This window comes from Juglans microcarpa x Juglans regia, chromosome 1S (assembly GCF_004785595.1).
Source record: "Juglans microcarpa x Juglans regia isolate MS1-56 chromosome 1S, Jm3101_v1.0, whole genome shotgun sequence".
In the NCBI taxonomy this organism is placed as follows: domain Eukaryota; kingdom Viridiplantae; phylum Streptophyta; class Magnoliopsida; order Fagales; family Juglandaceae; genus Juglans; species Juglans microcarpa x Juglans regia.
In genome coordinates this window covers 21604022-21621836 of record NC_054595.1, presented here as the reverse complement: position 1 = coordinate 21621836, position 17815 = coordinate 21604022, and the positions used below count along the sequence as shown (strand labels likewise).

At 34.4% G+C, this 17815-nt stretch overlaps 2 protein-coding genes and 1 long non-coding RNA gene across 3 annotated transcripts; 2 read left to right on the top strand and 1 right to left on the bottom strand.

Moving 5' to 3' along the window:
- The first annotated feature begins 1635 nt into the window (after positions 1-1635).
- On the top strand, positions 1636-6957 carry LOC121246965. The gene is made up of 3 exons (XM_041145293.1): positions 1636-2346; positions 5763-5804; positions 6755-6957. The coding sequence occupies exons 1-3, from the start codon at positions 1834-1836 to the stop codon at positions 6824-6826; spliced, it is 627 nt and encodes a 208-aa protein (XP_041001227.1). The 5' UTR covers positions 1636-1833; the 3' UTR covers positions 6827-6957.
- Positions 1780-2882, bottom strand: LOC121246966. The gene is made up of 3 exons (XR_005937200.1): positions 2616-2882; positions 2496-2530; positions 1780-2364 (listed from the first exon to the last, which is right to left on the bottom strand). It is a non-coding gene; the product is annotated as an uncharacterized LOC121246966 (long non-coding RNA).
- A 9710-nt stretch (positions 6958-16667) lies between the features above and the next one.
- On the top strand, positions 16668-17249 carry LOC121247415. Its single transcript, XM_041145769.1, has one exon. It carries the CDS (start codon positions 16668-16670, stop codon positions 17247-17249), a length of 582 nt encoding a protein of 193 aa, XP_041001703.1.
- The last annotated feature ends 566 nt before the right edge of the window (positions 17250-17815 follow it).

Below are 17815 nucleotides of genomic sequence, written 5' to 3'. Positions count from 1 at the left end.
CTGCTGGTGATAAGCCGGAGGAAGGTGAGGATGACGTCAAGTCATCATGCCCCTTATGCCCTGGGCGGGCTATAGCTCAGTTGGTAGAGCACCTCATTTACACATGCGCCAGTGTTTTTCAGAGGATTTTTTCAAATTCTAATACAAAATATAATAAATAATTCAATTTTTTGAAATTTCAAAATAATAATAATATTCTAATAATATTTTATTAAACTCATCTAAATCATCTCATCTCATCTCATCTCATTATTTAAATAAGTCCTGTATATGGATTGAATCTACCACAGTAATTTTGGGTTGTCAAAGACCCAATAATTAACAGGGCTTTCATTATGAGTGCGTTTTAATATTTAAAAAGGGAATGGTGTTTGATTAAATTGGGTGGGGATGTTTTATATAAACTGGTTAATTAAATAGAACCAAGCTAGTGGGAGTTTCTAGTAGGGCTGTGCATAATGGGCCGTAAGCCCGATCCGTCCGAAAGACCCGACTTTCCCAACCCGTGAAAGACGGGTTCATCGGGTCAAATGCCTGATAGCGGGTTTTAGGAAACACAACCCGTCGAAACCAAAAACACTACCCTTGAGACAAGAACACTACCGTAGCCTCTCATCTCCAACTCTCTAGAACTCTCTCGACCATAGCCTCCCATCTCCAACCCTAGCTCTCGGCTCGTTCCTCTGGCTCCGACAGAGCATGAAGAATAGCTTGCTGGCCAACTCTCCAGAACGTCGATTCTCTTGGTCACTTCGATTACTACTTGGGAGCTAGCTTCGATGTCGACACACTTGACCTGGAAATTTTATTATGCAATCTCACGGGTCTTTTTCTTTCCCTTCGTTTGTTTTCCTTTGAGTTTTGATTTTCCCAAGAAATTTCTACATGGATCTAACAAATGATTAGGCTTTTGTGGGTTTTTTTCTACAGATTTGGAGTTCTATGGCTATTTTTAATTTTTTGGTTTAATTAATCTTCAAGTTTCTGAAATCTGTGGGTTTTTTTTCTCCCTATTTCAATAGAATATATTGTGGTTTTTGTTGTTTGGCTCATGAGAAAACGAAGGAAAAAATGAGTTACGGCGTTGAGTAAATAAAATGAAATGGGCTACTGTTGTGGAGGACAGATACATGCTATAGATATGACCTAAAGAAAATGAAATGGGTTCAACACAACGGTATTTCTCAGAATTAGAATCTGTTGTGGCTCATGAGAAAACGAAGTAAAATGAAGAAACCCACATTAAGAGGCTCTTCTCCCACATATAAAATGAATTCCACTTTCTTAGATCCCTCGTTACAGCCTCTCATGAATCAACACCAACTCTTTCATCATGGATTCACGGCACTGTATGAAGAAGAAGAAGAAGACGGATTCGACCCGACTCGAATAAACCGGATTGGATCTGGCGAGCTCCAAGTATGCGGGTCGGATCGGGTCTAAACCCGGCTAAGGCTGGTCGGGTTGCAGGCCTAGTTTCTGGGTCAATGAAAATCAACGAGGAGGACTTTGGCAATTTGATTGGTTGAAATACGACAAACAGAAGAGAGATTTTTTCTCAATTCATAGCGCTCACGTCAGTACTCATGAGTACTTGAGCGTATTTTGTAAGCATCCAGTACCACATGAGCATCTCCAAACGAGTCAACAACCACTTTACACGGCATGACTCGTGAGCTAAAGAAATAAGGTCTATAAATATTTCTATAAAAAATTAATGATAGTAATCCAGTCGAATTTTCTGTTCCAAATCAAGTGGTTGCGAGATATTAATCCCTATAAGTAGTACTTCAGAAGCTCGATCAAAGGCCCTGCTCACATACAGCAATATTAATGGATCTATCCGAAATCAACGAGTTACGCATGGCTGCTTCAGCTTACTACAACAATGCCCCCCCGGAACTTCAAAATCTAGCATGGGCCTTCTTTAAGGAGATGGATATGAATGGGGATGGCCGAGTCAGTTTGGATGAGTATTTCACGTTCTTCCGAGCATGCGGTTACACCTGGATAGACTGCAACATGTTCTGGGCATTGGACCTCGACAGAGACGGTCGCTTGGATTTCTACGATGTCCTGGCGTTGTACTACTTCATGAAAACACGTGTGCGGTGCCGATGCTGCGGGGTGTGGCTAAGGAGGATGTATTTTACATGCCTCGAATGCTTTGACAGCGGTGGCTATACCTACGATCTCTGTCCCGCCTGCTATGCACGCGAAGAATTAATTGGGTTCCAGCACGGGCGGAATGTTCATGGCATTGTTCGCAACATCTTCTTAGATAGCTATCTCTTGCTACGGGCCAGGAGAGGCCGGATGCCCGCTGCTCCTTCAAATATGAGTCTGGTAAGGAAAAGTACTTTGCTATTATTTTTCTCTAGCTTTTTGAACGATCGAGCTAGTGAAATTAATTTTTTCCAACGAATTAGCCACGTACGTCTTGGACCTGAACTTGGTAACAGGGAAAAATATTAATTTTTAATTAATGATACAACATCTTATATATAGGCTGAAAATATCATTTATTTACCTACCTCTTATATAATTAGAGTACCTATAGCTAGCGAGCTAGCTAATAATTAATTATTTATTGTTGAGTACGAAATCTTATATACGTTTTGTAGCCATCTAATTTATACATCATGAGTCTGTCAATACTTTGTATGGATTCCTCTAAAGTACTTATCAAAGGAAACTTGATAGAAGGGGGGTGAAAAATCTGATCCTGACGTGATAAATAAATAAAAAAAAAAAAAAAATCCTCAATATTCCCCAGTAGAATGAGAATATTTATCATTTCATAATAAGTATTTTTCTTATATAGCACTTAATTAATTAATTTAAAGATGATAAAGTCTGATTCGATCCGTACGTAGAATCTCAATCAAAGAGGACGGCTATAGCCTCATGAATAGTGAATTTTCTTTGATTTCACATTGAGAAATTACTCTTTTGCCCTCATGTGCACAATTACATTTTTGTTCTCTAATTTATCATTAAAAATTAAGGGTCGGGATGTTAGGTAAAGTTTTTAATCTCATCTCATCTCATCTCATTTCATTCTCAAATATTATTATTAAAATACAAATACTTTCAAAGTAATCATTACAACTTTTCCAAACATTCCAACAAAATACAAAAAATAATTCAATTTTTTTAAATTTCAAAACAAATATAATATTAAAAAATTATGTTATAACAATATTTTAATTTTATAATATTTATATTCAATTTTTCTCTCTCATTTTTTGAAATTTCATAAAACATCATAACTCAATCTATTTTACTACTATTCACAAATTTATTATTTTATCTCATTCTCCTAACATCCCTTTAACAGTGGCTTTTGTTTAAGTTCACACTATCAGTATCACCATTTGCACAATTACATTTGTTTCCTCTATCATCATTAAAATTTTCTATTATTCTAATACTAATTAGAATATAATTGTAATAATAATATTAATGAACTTATAAATAATCTAAATTGAAGATTTTGGTTTATTCAATTTTTTAGAACAAATTAACAACTTATGATTTTTTTTTATATCTCTTCTTAGATTTAAAAGTAATACTATTTTTTGTATATAATATTATTTCAAAAAATAAAAATTATCCTCGTATTAGTTTTCATAGTAATTCATAAAAATAAATCATAGTCATTGGACTAATAATATTTTTCGTTTTACAAAATGAAATTATTATTTTTAGGTTCTAATTTATGCATAGTCTATAATTGATCTTTAATAGTTTAATTGATCACATTAACTATTTTATTTTCTGTGGTAAAGCATTTCATATTAATCTACTTGTAATGCATTTTTAAATTATTATTAAAATAATTAATAACACTTTTATCCTTTAAAAAATTATCTTGTTAAGAACATGCTTTTATTTTCTAAGGTCGATATTGCAATTCCAAATTTCAGTTCAAAAATGGGAATATTGTCTTTAAATCTAAGGAATAATATTTTATAACTATAGGATATCATTTTAAAAAAATAATAATTATTTTCATATTATTTCTCGTAATAATGAATCATAATAAATTACACTTTTTAAAATAATATTATTTTCATTTGAAAAAAATATTATATTTTTTAAATTTCAAATGAATAGTCTATTTTTGCATCTTATCATTCTAGTAAGACTTATATCCAGTAGTTTTCTGAAACAATTAAAAATAATGTTATTTTATTTTTTTCATTTATAAGAACAATATTATTATTCTTATTTACATGTCTAATTGGTCTCATAACCAGTGAAGCAATGCATGTCTTATTATGATTTCAATATATTAATGTTCTAAACATTTGATTTGTTATGTGTTCAATAATTTTATATTTTCTGTTTTTTTCATTTTTTTAAATATAATTATAATCATTTGTTAAATAGATTTATGATCATCTTTACATTTATAATAATTGTTATTCTAATTGATATGCATCTTAAAACTATATTTACCATATAAAAAATATAATAGCACTTTCGATAGGAAGTGCATACGTGCCTTGCACGTACAAACTGTTACCTATTGATATTAGAATATCATGTGGGAAAAAAAATAAATTATTTTTAACATTTTGTTCCCCGCCCTTAGTTGACATCCAAATAAAGACTCGGTCTTTCTATAATTTAAGAATGTTTCTTTTTAAGAATAAAAAAGATTTATGCTAAAATAAGAACAAAAGGCCTTGGTAACGTAATGGATGTTGAAGCTAACAATCCCATGACTTTTAATTAATTAAGGGTGCATGAAGACTACTATTGATATGATAAAATTGAGAGTTGAGGCTTATGATCATTAATTCTAGGTAAATTATATATATAATTCTGATCATCATCGAGATCGTGATCGATCGAAAATGTGCTAATTAATTAATGAGAAAATGATTGAGAAATGATTTGTACAAGCTTCAAATAGACAAACCCCATACAAACCTTTGTAAAAAAGTGGACCCCACTTTAAAAAAATATAAAAAAAACTATTATTTATTAGTGGGACCCATTATTTTATAAAAGGCTTGTATGGGACTTGTCTATTTGAGACTTGATCTAGCATCACTCTTAATTAATTAGTTAACTTGAGCTAACAGCCCGGTGATCGATCGATATTGATTGAAGAACTAATACTTTACCCCTCAAAACATTTTTAAAAATCTAACTTAGTACTTCGTTGTCTAGGTCACTTTTAGTTTTTCAACAATTTTTTCATACTTACACCTATTTTTTGTCATTAATAAAATCTCACATTCTTTTTTTTTTCACATCTCATAACATCAGGCAAGATAATATCTTAGTCTCTTTTTATAGGCTATTTGGTAAATTTATATCCTCATTTTTTCTTTTTATTTATAAAAACAGTCTTTTCCAACCCAAAAAAAATCTCACATATCTATTTTTATCTATATTATACAGACTTTACAATATTCAATCGTAGATTCAACAAAAAAAATTATTTTTATTTACTTAATTTTCATCATTTGTTTCAAAAAATCTCACATAGCTATTTTTATCTTAATTTTTATGGTTCACTTGAGTCCGATGGAGCTCAAATGAGAGGTTCAGATATGTGGCTTTCATAATTTAGATTGTCCCTAGATAGCTATCTTATATAATTAATGTTAAATGTTAATCACTATTCATCCCTACATATGACACACTTTACTAATTGTCCCCACACACCAAATCCTAGTTCCAGTCCTGTATGGTGACATGGTCCTCATGTGTTACACATAACTTGATTTAATTATTTCATGCAGGCACTAGCTCCTCAACCTCCTCCTCAACATCAACCTGCAAGGGTACGTATATATGTTTTTAAATTTCTCATATGCTATAAATATTCTTCTCTTCCCTCCCTATTAATTTCCCTCACTTGATCAATTAGTAATTTGACATTTTCTTGCCTTTTTCTATGCACATATATATTAAAAATAGTAATACTAGATACAGTTCTAGTGCATGCAAGTCTTGTACTCTCATTTTGAAAAAAATGTGAGGTCCACTATTAAAAAAATAAATTTTTCATGTAGATCACAAATTTAATTACTTTTTCAAAATAAGTGTGCGAAACTTGTATATTCTAATACTATAAATATCATTTCTCTATTAAAAATGTAGGGTTTTTTACCATATATTATATTCGCTTGAATTAATTAATAAATTTGGTAGAAATATTCTTTTTTTTTTAACTTTCATTTCTGACATTTCTTAGTTACCTGAAAGCTAGGCAGTGTTTAAAGAGAGAGTATTATATATGTTTTTTGCCCCATAATACAACTAATTTTTTAGATTGGAATTTTAAATCATCAAAACAATAGACCAGGTTACATCTTAAATTACGCACCTTATATTAAGTACTCATTATTAATTAAAGTTTAGTTGATGATATATACAAGATCATGAGGTGTTTAACACACAAAAAAAAAAAAGCGCTCATGAGGTGTGCAAGTCTCATTCAAACCAAGAAAAAGATTGAGCCTACCAAAAACTATGTTTGTTTTAGTACCCGAATCCCACTTTTTTCAAATAGTTCATATGGAACTACTTGCAGATCATCTAATTCTGCACAAGTCATTTTACCTGAAAAATAGGGTATATCCTACTTCTTGAGAAGCTAGTCTTTGTTCAAAATACATTGAAGACAATAGATCAGGATTTATATATAGTTGTTAGACCCTCGAGGGTCAGTGCATGCAGTAATCTATATATGGCTAACTAACACCCATATCTTGTTTGATTTTGTATTCAGCCTGATTGGTGGAATGTACTTCACTTATTGGATGTGGCGATAAACGCTGCTAGTCTTTGCAGCATCATGTGATATTGATATAGAGTAGTGCTACATATACTTACACTTTTATTTATAAGACTCATTTTGTTAGTTTTATTTTGAATTTCAAATTTTATGATTTTCAACGTATCAATAACTGACATGTGGAGAAGAAAGTTTTTTATAAGTTTTTCTTAAGTACATTTAGTATTTTTAATTGCTATATATCCGATTCTACATATACATATACAAATACAAGTAATGTTATACATGCACCACACTCTCATTCTACTTAATTTCATTCTAATGTGACATTAAATGACAAAGATGTTAAATATTTTCATATGAACATTAATAATTGGATTTTCGATTTTCTATGATCCACAATAATAAAAATAATGATAATTAAATATATACATTTCTCCATCTGTTTAATGAAGAATTTGATCTAACTATAAGAGAATGATCACTCTAACAACTTAGTCTCCTAAGTGTCTCCCAATGACTAGAGGCACTCTAATGTTGTAGGTGAGAACCTTTTAACCCCTCAATACTATTTATAGACTTGTAGTCATCAAGAAATCTAAGACTTTGTGTTTGACTGTGATTAGAGATATAAAGTTAATCTTATCTCTTAGGAGTTTTCTTATCCCATTATAACTCATCTATTAATTGATAAGTTTTGAGCTATTCCAAACTCTATCAAGATGGGTGTGTGAAACATAGAATTTAAATAAAACTCTTACATTATTCGACTTGGCCCATACGTCCAAAAAATAATATTTTCCGTTCATGTGTTTATTACAGGAAATTAACCATACTGCACAAGTTCATTTCCAGAAAACTCTCATAGCTCAGAATACATTTCATGAGTTCCATAATATCAATGTTAAACTAGCTACCAATGCGAGTTATAGCGGTCCTCTGTTAAAAAATAACAAATTTCCTTTCATGTGCCACAAGACTAGTAACTTAATTTAACAAGATCTTTAATTGGGACAATTAAGGTTAATACTGTAATACCTTAGGTTCCAATTCATGTATATCATAGATATTATTTTGTCATCATTCATTCACACCATTCAGTATACATATAAAGTGGAAAGACAATAAAACAGAAACAACCATAATAGATATCTTTCAATTTCCAGTAACAAAATACTAAGTATATCAATGATCTCTTTGATATGTCCGCATCATGGGTATAAGCATATGACCCATCTTTTCAACATGTCCCTTAAAATATAATCATTAACACACTATTGTTGTGAACATATTTATTTATGTACTTTTTCCTTAACATTTGTGTATTTAAATTTTCATTAAATATTTATCATTCGGAGAAAAATATTCTGATGAATTCTTACAATACTTTCTTAGCAGTTTGGCTATAAGTCGACAATTTCAAGTCCTAAGATAAATTTTCTCAATCAAATACCATACATTATGGCCTCAAACCTACCACAAATTCAGTCTATATTGCACATGAAGCAATAAGAGATATGCCTCATACTTTTTCATAAAATAACTCTACTAAATAACAAAATACATAACCATAACTGTACTTTCTATCATTAGAGTAATCCCACAAAATAGGGTCTGAATATCCAGTTACCTTAAGAGTATCAGTTCTTCTTAAGGCTACAATGTAGTCTTTAATTTCTTGCAAATAATCTTGCACTATTTTCACAGCTTTTAGGTCAAATATCGTTGGGTTACTTTGGCAACAATCAAGAATGCTAACTACAAAACTGTTATTCAACCTTATACAAGTTTGTGTAATCATCAGATTTATTATAACAATCATATAGAGGATTTCCTTAACAAATTAATCAATTCAAGAACACTGTAAAATACTGAGCATGTCACATTCTGTTTTTAAAGCATCTATTGAACAACAATTTTTCATGTAAAATCTTTCAAAATTCTATGCAGCAATACTGAGACAATCCTAACACTCATCGTCTTAGTATTAAAATTCAATCCCAATTACGAAAGATGTCTCATTCATAAATTTCATTTTTAAAGTTCTTTAGAGACATAACTTTAATGCTATACTACAAACCATAATTCATACTTGCCAAAAGTCATATGCATGCATGACCATAAATATAAATATACTCCCACTGACTTACAGGGGTATATAGATTAACAATATTTTTCTTAACTCCAAAACAGTATTGGTATTACAAATTTCAGATACCAATTTCTCAAAAAATTTGTTACCTCTTCTATGTAATCCTTTATTCGTTTCTTGTAGGATTTAGACTTTTATTCTATAATTATTTTCACTTCTTTTTTATGTAACTCTAGATCATAATGAGCTACTAATGTCATAGTGATTCTTATTGAGTTCTTTCAGATTTATTAGAAATCTCTTTCTAATCAATGCTCATTTTTGAGTGAAATCCTTAATTACAAGTCTAACTCTATATCGTTCAACATTGCCTTTAAAGTTAGGGTTTTGTCTCCAATACCCATTTACATTTGACTTTTATACATTTCAGACAATTTAGACGAAATTACAGACTTTACATTGATTCATGGATTTCAATCACTCTTTTATACATCAGTCTTTTATAAAATCACTTATTTCTATAACTTATGAAAACATATGCAAACATTCATTTATTTCTATGTCAAATTCAAATTTCGAAAATACAATACGTAACCTAACCAAAAATCAAATCAAGAAAATCACATGAGGTTACCTGCTCTGATACCTTCATGGTCAATTCTTCAACGGTGTTTCTCTGATGAGGTAGATGATCATTTCTTGTCGTTCCATGTTATCATTAATATAATCATAAAATGAACAATAACCATTTTCAAAGTACAAGAATGCACTTCACAACAATCACATCTCTAGTTTATATACTCTCACTGATTTTGCCAACCATAAAGAATTTGGCATTTCAATTTCCTTAAAATTCAAACTATGAATAGAGACAATACAACCTAAATCATTTGAATCTCCCTGAGTAATCAATAACGTACCGATTAACTATTATACGATCCAACTTTCTTTCATTTGGATTGTAAACTTTTGCTTTAGATTGACTTTTCATAATGTTTATGCCTTAAATCAAGAATACTATCACTCCACAACTCAAAATAAGTTTTTGAGACTACTTACTAGGAGCACAATTTAAGCTATATGTCATTGTCTTTAATCTTTTCAAGAAGTTAACAAAATAGGTCAGGATTATGACCTGACTCATTATACTTTTCTTTACGCTTACTACTTCAGTCCAATTCGATGATTTTCATTTTTCTACTTAGCAACATTTCATCTCCATGAGAAGTACCTCAAGAATTTTCAATGGCTTGAGACTTCTCATATAGCAAATAGATACATTCATATCATAAAAATCATTTATGAAAATAATGAAATACTTATATCTATCAAACATTATAGAGAAAATGTTTACATGCATCTATATGCATTATCTCAAGAAACTTTCTATTCCTTGTATCATCTTTTCTTGATATGTCTAATTTGTTTTCCTTCTATACAAATCAACACACATTCTAAGATTAGAACATGTAAATGTGGAAAATATTTTTTATACTAACCTCTACAACTTTTCTTGGAGATATTTTTCAAACTTTTATGTCAAAAATTATGTTTCAAATTATATGTCACAAATTGTAAAAAATTTAATAAATCGTTTTTCATTTGGTTCTAATACATGCCTCACGAGTGAAAATGAAAAACTTTTAACAAAAGAACTATTATGAAAGCAAATAAAAATTTTATTAGAAGGAAAATTGGAACAAACATAAATGACATTTTGAAACAATTTAAAATTTGAACATTTGTGCTCGAGTTCAACCACTAAAATGAGTATCACATTTATAGAATTTGATTTGAAACTTATACAGAAAAAATACATATGAACATTTGCACTCAAGTTCAATATAAAAAGAATGTATAAACATGTATGAGATCTGGTTCGAAACTTATACAGAAAAAAAGTTTGCCCTTCCCTTCGAATCATGTCTCATGCTTAAGGCACCTAAACCTTCATGTGTCATTGTTTCTTTCAAATTTCAATCGACACAATTCTTATATTTTTATCACCATCATTTTCTTCATTTTCCAAAAGATACAAATTATTTCAAACTTCAATCGACACAATTCATATATTTTCATTACCATCATTTCATTCCTTTTTCAAAAGATATAAATGATTTTTTATACAAATTAGCAAAATAAATTTGTATCTAGCTAACAATCATGCTACCAACTTTTTCATATCTCATTACTTTAATGAAATAATAATGCCTCTGAAGCAAACCATTATGTACAAAACTAAGAAATTCATATAGTTTGATATGTAGTAACTGATCCAATATTCTTAAACATCGTACTTTTCTAACCATTATCATTGTTCTCAATAATAGTTTATGTTAAGACTTAAAATGGATAAACCAGGGTCTAAAACTCTTAGTATAAATTTGACATGCTCATGTTTCTCTATCCTAGAGTCAATTCTGTGCAAAAAACCTTGTAAAGATATTCGTATACTTACTGCAAGAAAAGCATTTTAATCACATTAATGTTTTGAATTCGACACTCCCAAACAATAATAAGAATAAACGGTGTATTATCAGAATTCTCCTTTGGGAGTAAACTTTGACATACAAAATATTTAACCCAACTTTACTTTGATGGATGATCTAGTAGTATCATTATGACCCTCTTATGAGAGTAGATCTTGACATACAAAATTATTCACTCCACCAGTATTAAGTTCTATGGATGAACTAGTTGTATCATAAAAATTCTCTTTTGGGAGTAAAATCTGACATACAAAGTGTTCATTTCAACCTTACTTTTGATTGATGAACTAGTAGTGTCATCAAGACCCTCCTTCAGGAGTAGATCTTGATATACAAAGTGTTTACTCCATCATATCTACTTTACTATGGAGTTTAATGATTTTTCACCAAAATTAAGAAAATCTTGTACCTTTGGACAACCAATCTTTTTTATAATTTTTATGTAAATCATTTGTCTCATATTGGATAAAAAAATAAATATGTCATGATAATAAGAGCCAAAATAAACAATTCATATATGTATTTAATAACAATAACATATACGTAAAATTTAATACATGTATTTAACAATAATAACATGCACAAAATAAAATTTAATACATATATATACCATAAAATTTGTTAGGTACCTTCGAGTTTGGAGATCTATGGAAGCTAAAGGAAGGAGCTTTAGGGTTGGTGGTGAGAGACTTGAAGTGCAAAGGTGAAATCTGAGGAGGAATCGAGAAGGAGACTTCATATAAGGGCAAAAGGCAAAACGCATAGCAGCATTATCATACGGCATCGTTGGTTTAATAAGAATAAACGGCACAGTTTGATGTTATTTCAATAATGGGTTTATTGTAAGAAACGCACCATTTAGTATATTTAAACGGTTGAGTTTCAGTAACTTTTTAGAAGAAAAGTTAAAGGGTCTTTTATGTAATTTTCTATTAAGTTTGTTAAGTATCATGCCAGTGATGCGATTTAGGCATTCTGGAGCATTTTCTCATCTGATTTTAGTATTTTTCTAAGGAGGAGTGGGGACCTTAAATCCCCCACTGCATATGAATATTTGAGGTATTTTCCATCACTATGTCATGTGCATCTTCTTCACTGTGATTGTCTTAATTCATTTATAGTTACTGTTCATTTTTGGGAATCATAACAATTGGTTTCAAGTGTCATCGATCCTACCCATTTCCACCCAAAACAGATCCTAGCGAGTATACATTCGTCAATATCCAACCTAGAAAATACCCACACAAACACATACCACCACCATACACATACACTCATAAACCAATCCAAACAGAACCATCCACCACCATGGCCAAAAATACAAGATCTAAACACCAACATGAAGCCTTGCAGCATGAAGTGGAGACTTACCAACATGAAATCCTAGAATTGAAAACATATGTTAGTACGGTGAAGACTGATGTTCAAGAAATCAAAGATATGTTACGAACCTGGTTCAACCAACAACACAATCTTCCTCTTCCTCCTCCTCCTCCACCCCCACACCATGACCTGGACCTTGAGCTGCTTGGTTGTTTAAGGCCAACCACTATTTCGAGTTATATCAAACACCACTGCCTCAAAGGTTATTGATGGCCTCTTACCTTATGGAAGGGGATGCATTGGTGTGGTTCCAAAATGCCTCTGATGGGAGGCTTATTCTGTGATTGGGAAGCCTTTTCCTGTTCCTTACTTTTTCGCTTTGGAACCAAAGCCTACGATGATCCAATGGAAGCATTGACAAGGCTGAAACAAACCAATAATGTGGTTGCGTACATGGGCCAATTTGAAACATTGTCCAACCGCTTGAGAGGCCTCTCAAATCCTCACAAGCTCAACTGTTTCCATAGTGGCTTAAGAGATGAAGTTTGTATCCCGGTCTGGATGCAAAACTCTGTAAATTTAAATGCAGCATATGGGTTAGCAAAAATGCAAGATGAGTATCTTAACATCACCAAAAAATCAGTAAACCTATGGGAGAGAGAACACATTCTGCTGGGGGAGGGGGCAATTATTCCCAAGGTTCTTACTCGAGTGATAATTACAACAAGTGGAGGAAGCCTATGGGGGCACTAAACCAGTTTCTTCCGTGCAAATGGATGAAAAGCGACACAAGGGCTTGTGTTATCACTCTGATGAGAAGTGGAATCCTCAACACACTTGCAAAAATCCTCGCATCTACTTGATACAAGTGAATGAAGAAGAGGTGGATGAAGAATAGGAGCCACCGAGTGAAGGAAAAAGAGGAAAAACCGCCACTAGAAACACTACCCAGTAGCAAGGAGGAGCTGAAAATTTCCTTAGCTGCCATAGTAGGAACTCCCATTGTGAGAACAATGCGTTTAATGGGAAGTATTCTTGGACAGCAAGTGGTAATATTAGTGGACTCGGGAAGTTCGCATAACTTTATAGATTCAGCCTTAGCGTCAAAATTGAAGCTACCAGTGGATTACTCAGTTCATTTAAAGGTTCGAGTGGCCAATGGGCAGGGCCTTAGCAATGAGGGAATCTACAAATCAACCCAGTTGGAAGTGCAAGGTAATTTGCTAAACCCTCATCTTCATTTATTGGACCTTGTGGGGTGTGACAGGGTGCTTGGAGTCCAATGGCTAGAAACCTTGGGCCCCATAACTTGGAATTTTTCGAAGCTCATAATGACCTTTAGGTGTGATGGTCAATTCATTGAGTTGAGAGGGCTGAAGTTGAGTCCCTCAATTGTGGAAGGTAGTCAACAGTTGCTTAAGGCTAGGGGTGCTACCCGCATGGTGCGGGGCTGGGGCACCCCCTCCCCGCCCCCCGCCCCGCACCATGCGGGTGTTGGGGGTTTTTCCCCCTCCCCCCGCCCTCGGGAGGCGGGGGCGGGGTCCCCCGCCCAGGTGCCGGGGGCGGGGAAAAAACCCCCATCCGCCCCGCCCCCCGCCATTATGTTCAAAAAAAAATTTTTGGTCTAAAAATATTTTTTTAGACCAAAATTATAATATAATTTAAATAATAAATTAAAATTTATAAATACAAAAAAAATTTAAACTCATTAGAGTTAGATTTTGGATTGATTTGGCCTCCTAGGCCAATCTTTATATAGGAGGCCAAGGCAATACAATAGTCATCCTTAAGCAATGTGGGACTTACTACTAAGTCCCACATTGCTTAAGGATGACTATTGTATTGCCTTGGCCTCCTATATAAAGATTGGCCTAGGAGGCCAAAGCAATCCAATGACTTGAATATAATTTTAAGTCTTTTATAAATTGTGTATATCTATATACAATATATTTATTTAATATATATAAATAAATTTTTTTTTTTAATGTGGGGCGGGGGCGGGGGCGGGGCCCCACTGGGGTCATCCCGCCCCCGCCCCTGCTTTGCCCTCTCTATGAGGGGAGGGGGACCCCGCCCCCGCATGGGCGGAGCGGGTTAGCCCCCGCCCCCGAAGCCGGGCGGGGCAGCGGGGGCGGGGCCCCGCTGCCCACCCCTACTTAAGGCAACTATGGCTAAGGGGAAGGGCATTCTCTTGCAGATTGTATGTGAAGGGGGAGGTGGAGGAAATTCTGAATTAATTGATGAGCAATTTTCATAACTGTTAGATGAGTTCAAAGAGGTATTCAATGAACCTCAAGGGCTACCCCTACCTCATACTCATGACCACCAAATAGTACTCAAAGAAGGCACTCAACCCATAACAAACAGGCCATATAGATACATTTTTTACCAAAAAACAGAAATAGAAAAGATTGTGACTGAGTTGTTGAAATCTGGGGTGATTAGACCTAGTTCTAGTCCCTTTTCCTCCCCTGTTTTGCTTGTCCGTAAAGCCAATGGCAGTTGGCGGTTTTGCATGGATTATAGGGCAGTTAACAAGGAAACTGTAAAGGCAAAATTTCCTATTCCAGTGATAGATGAGTTGTTGGATGAACTCTTTGGGCCGATTATCTTTTCTAAGCTTGATTTACAATCGGGCTATCACCAAGTGAGAGTGATGCCTAGTGACGTTCCTAAGACGGCTTTTCGTACCATTGATAGACATTATGAGTTCTTGGTGATGCCTTTTGGCCTCACCAACGCTCCTACAACATTCCAAGGGTTAATGAACGATGTTTTCAAATCTTTTTTGAGGAAATTTGTGCTTGTCTTTTTTGACGACATCTTGCTATATAGTAAGTCTAAGGAGGAGCATGTGGATCATTTGAGGGCTATTTTAAGCATGCTGAAACTGCACTATTTATACGCAAAAAGTCCAAGTGTTGGTTTGCTGTGGAGGAAGTTAATTACTTGGGCCATATCATAAGTGCTAAGGGTGTAATAGCTAATTCTTCTAAGATTACCTCTATGTTGGAATGGCCCGAGCCCAAGAATGTGAAGACGTTACGAGGATTCCTAGGGTTCAGGGGGTACTACCGGAAGTTCATCAAGAATTATAGGCTTATTGCTGCCCCTCTCACCTCCTTACTCATGAAATTTTTTTTTTCTTGGGACTTAAAGGCCAGCAAGGCGTTTGGAGCCCTAAAGCAAACTGTTTCCCACCCACCAGTGCTAAAACTACCTGATTTCAGCAAGCCGTTTGTAATTGAGTGTGATGCCAACGGGAAGGGCATTGGGGCACTCTTAATGCAGTCCAGACAACCCATTTACTACCTCAATCAGGCCCTTAAGGGCAAGGCACTCTTGTTGTCGACATACGAGAAGGAGCTACTTGCTCTAGTAACCGCAGTGCAAAAGTGGAGACCGTACCTTCTTGGACAACCTTTTGTCATTAAAACATACCAACAAGCACTTAAATTTCTACTAGAACAGCGCTTGGAAATTGAGGCACAACAGAAGTGGATTACTAAGCTAATGGGGTACAAATTTTTTATTGAGTACAAAAGGGGCAAAGAAAATGTAGTGGTAGACGCTCTTTCAAGAAGGGAGGAAGACTTGGGGTTGTGTGCACAAATCTCATTTCCTACTGCTGATTGGGTGGGGGAATTAAAGCAAAGTTATTAAAATAGTGAAGAATACTCTGCCTTGATGGGAAACTATTGAATCGTCAAGAGTTTTCTAAGGGAACAACACTACAGCAAGGGCTGATTCTGAGGAAAAGGTGAATTCTCATTGTGCCCGATTCCCCCTTTAAACTAAAGGTACTACAATTTATACACACTAACCCCATGGCTAGACACTCAGTTCCGCATGTCACCCCCAAAGTGATGGGCAGGCCGAAGCAGTAAATAAGGTAGTGGAGGGATACTTGCGTTGTTATGCAAGTCTTAAGCCTACGGGATGGAGTCAGTGGCTACCATTGGCTGAGTGGTGGTACAACAGCACCTACCATAGCTCAGCCAAGATGTCCCCTTTCGAGACTCTCTACAGGTATGCTTCTCCAAGACTACTGGATTATATTCCAGGAACTTCTAACAATGTGATAGTGGATCAATTGCTACGAAACAGGACACAGATTGTCAACATTTTGAAAGGGAACCTCACGGCAGCACAAGCTAGAATGAAAAATTATGCAGATAAAAATAGAATAGAGCAACAATTCATGGTGAGAGAGTGGGTATACCTCCGACTTCAACCGTACCAGCAGAAGTCTGTGGCTGCTCGCCGGAACATGAAACTAGAACCACACTTCTATAGTCCCTTCAGGGTGGCTCAGAGGCTCGGTTTGGTCGCCTACAGACTGGAGTTGCCGTCCACTTCACAAATCCACCCCGTCTTCCATGTGTCGTGCTTGAAGAAGAAGATAGGGGATCAAATCCAACCATTAGCCACCCTTCCACCCACCAATGGTGACGACGAGGTGATATCGGAGCCGGAGGCTATGCGAGATTGGCATATGAGACAACAAGGAGGAAGAGTTGTGACCGAAGTGTTGATTAAATGGATTGGGCTTTCGAAAGAGGAAAACAGTTGGGAAAATTTGTGAAAAAATAGGACTTTGTAGGGACAAGGTTTTTTACGAGTAAGCTTTAGGGTCCCTGGTGAGAGACTTGAAGTGCAAAGGTGAAATCTGAGGAGGAATGTTGGTTTAATAAGAAGAAATGGCACAGTTTGATGTTATTTCAATAATGGGTTTATTGTAAGAAACGCACCGTTTAGTATATTTAAACGGTTAAGTTTCAGTAGCTTTCTAGAAGAAAAGTTAAAAGGTCTTTTATGTAATTTTCTATTAAGTTTGTTAAGTATCATGCCAATGATGTGATTTGGGCATTCTGGAACATTTTCTCATCCGATTTTAGTATTTGTCTAAGGAGGAAGTGGGGACCTCGAATCTCCCACTGTGTATGAATATTTGAGGTATTTTCCATCACTGTGTGTGCATCTTCTTCACTGTGATTGTCTTAATTCATTTACAGTTATTGTTCATCTTTGGGAATCATAATAAGGTTCCCAGCCTCCTCCTAGTGCCGACAACCATAAGCCCTGATGAGATCCTCAATCAAGCAGTGGCAACGCCGATTCGGGACTACACAGTCCCTCTGCGCCACCCTT

Excerpts from the sequence above, each read along its gene's own strand:
- LOC121247415 (XM_041145769.1), top strand. The coding sequence starts at position 16,668 with ATGTCCCCTTTCGAGACTCTCTACAGGTATGCTTCTCCAAGACTACTG.
- LOC121246965 (XM_041145293.1), top strand. The coding sequence starts at position 1,834 with ATGGATCTATCCGAAATCAACGAGTTACGCATGGCTGCTTCAGCTTAC. Across the intron at positions 2,347-5,762 it reads CTCCTTCAAATATGAGTCTG|GCACTAGCTCCTCAACCTCC; the intron begins GTAAGGAAAAGT and ends TATTTCATGCAG. Across the intron at positions 5,805-6,754 it reads CTCAACATCAACCTGCAAGG|CCTGATTGGTGGAATGTACT; the intron begins GTACGTATATAT and ends TTTTGTATTCAG.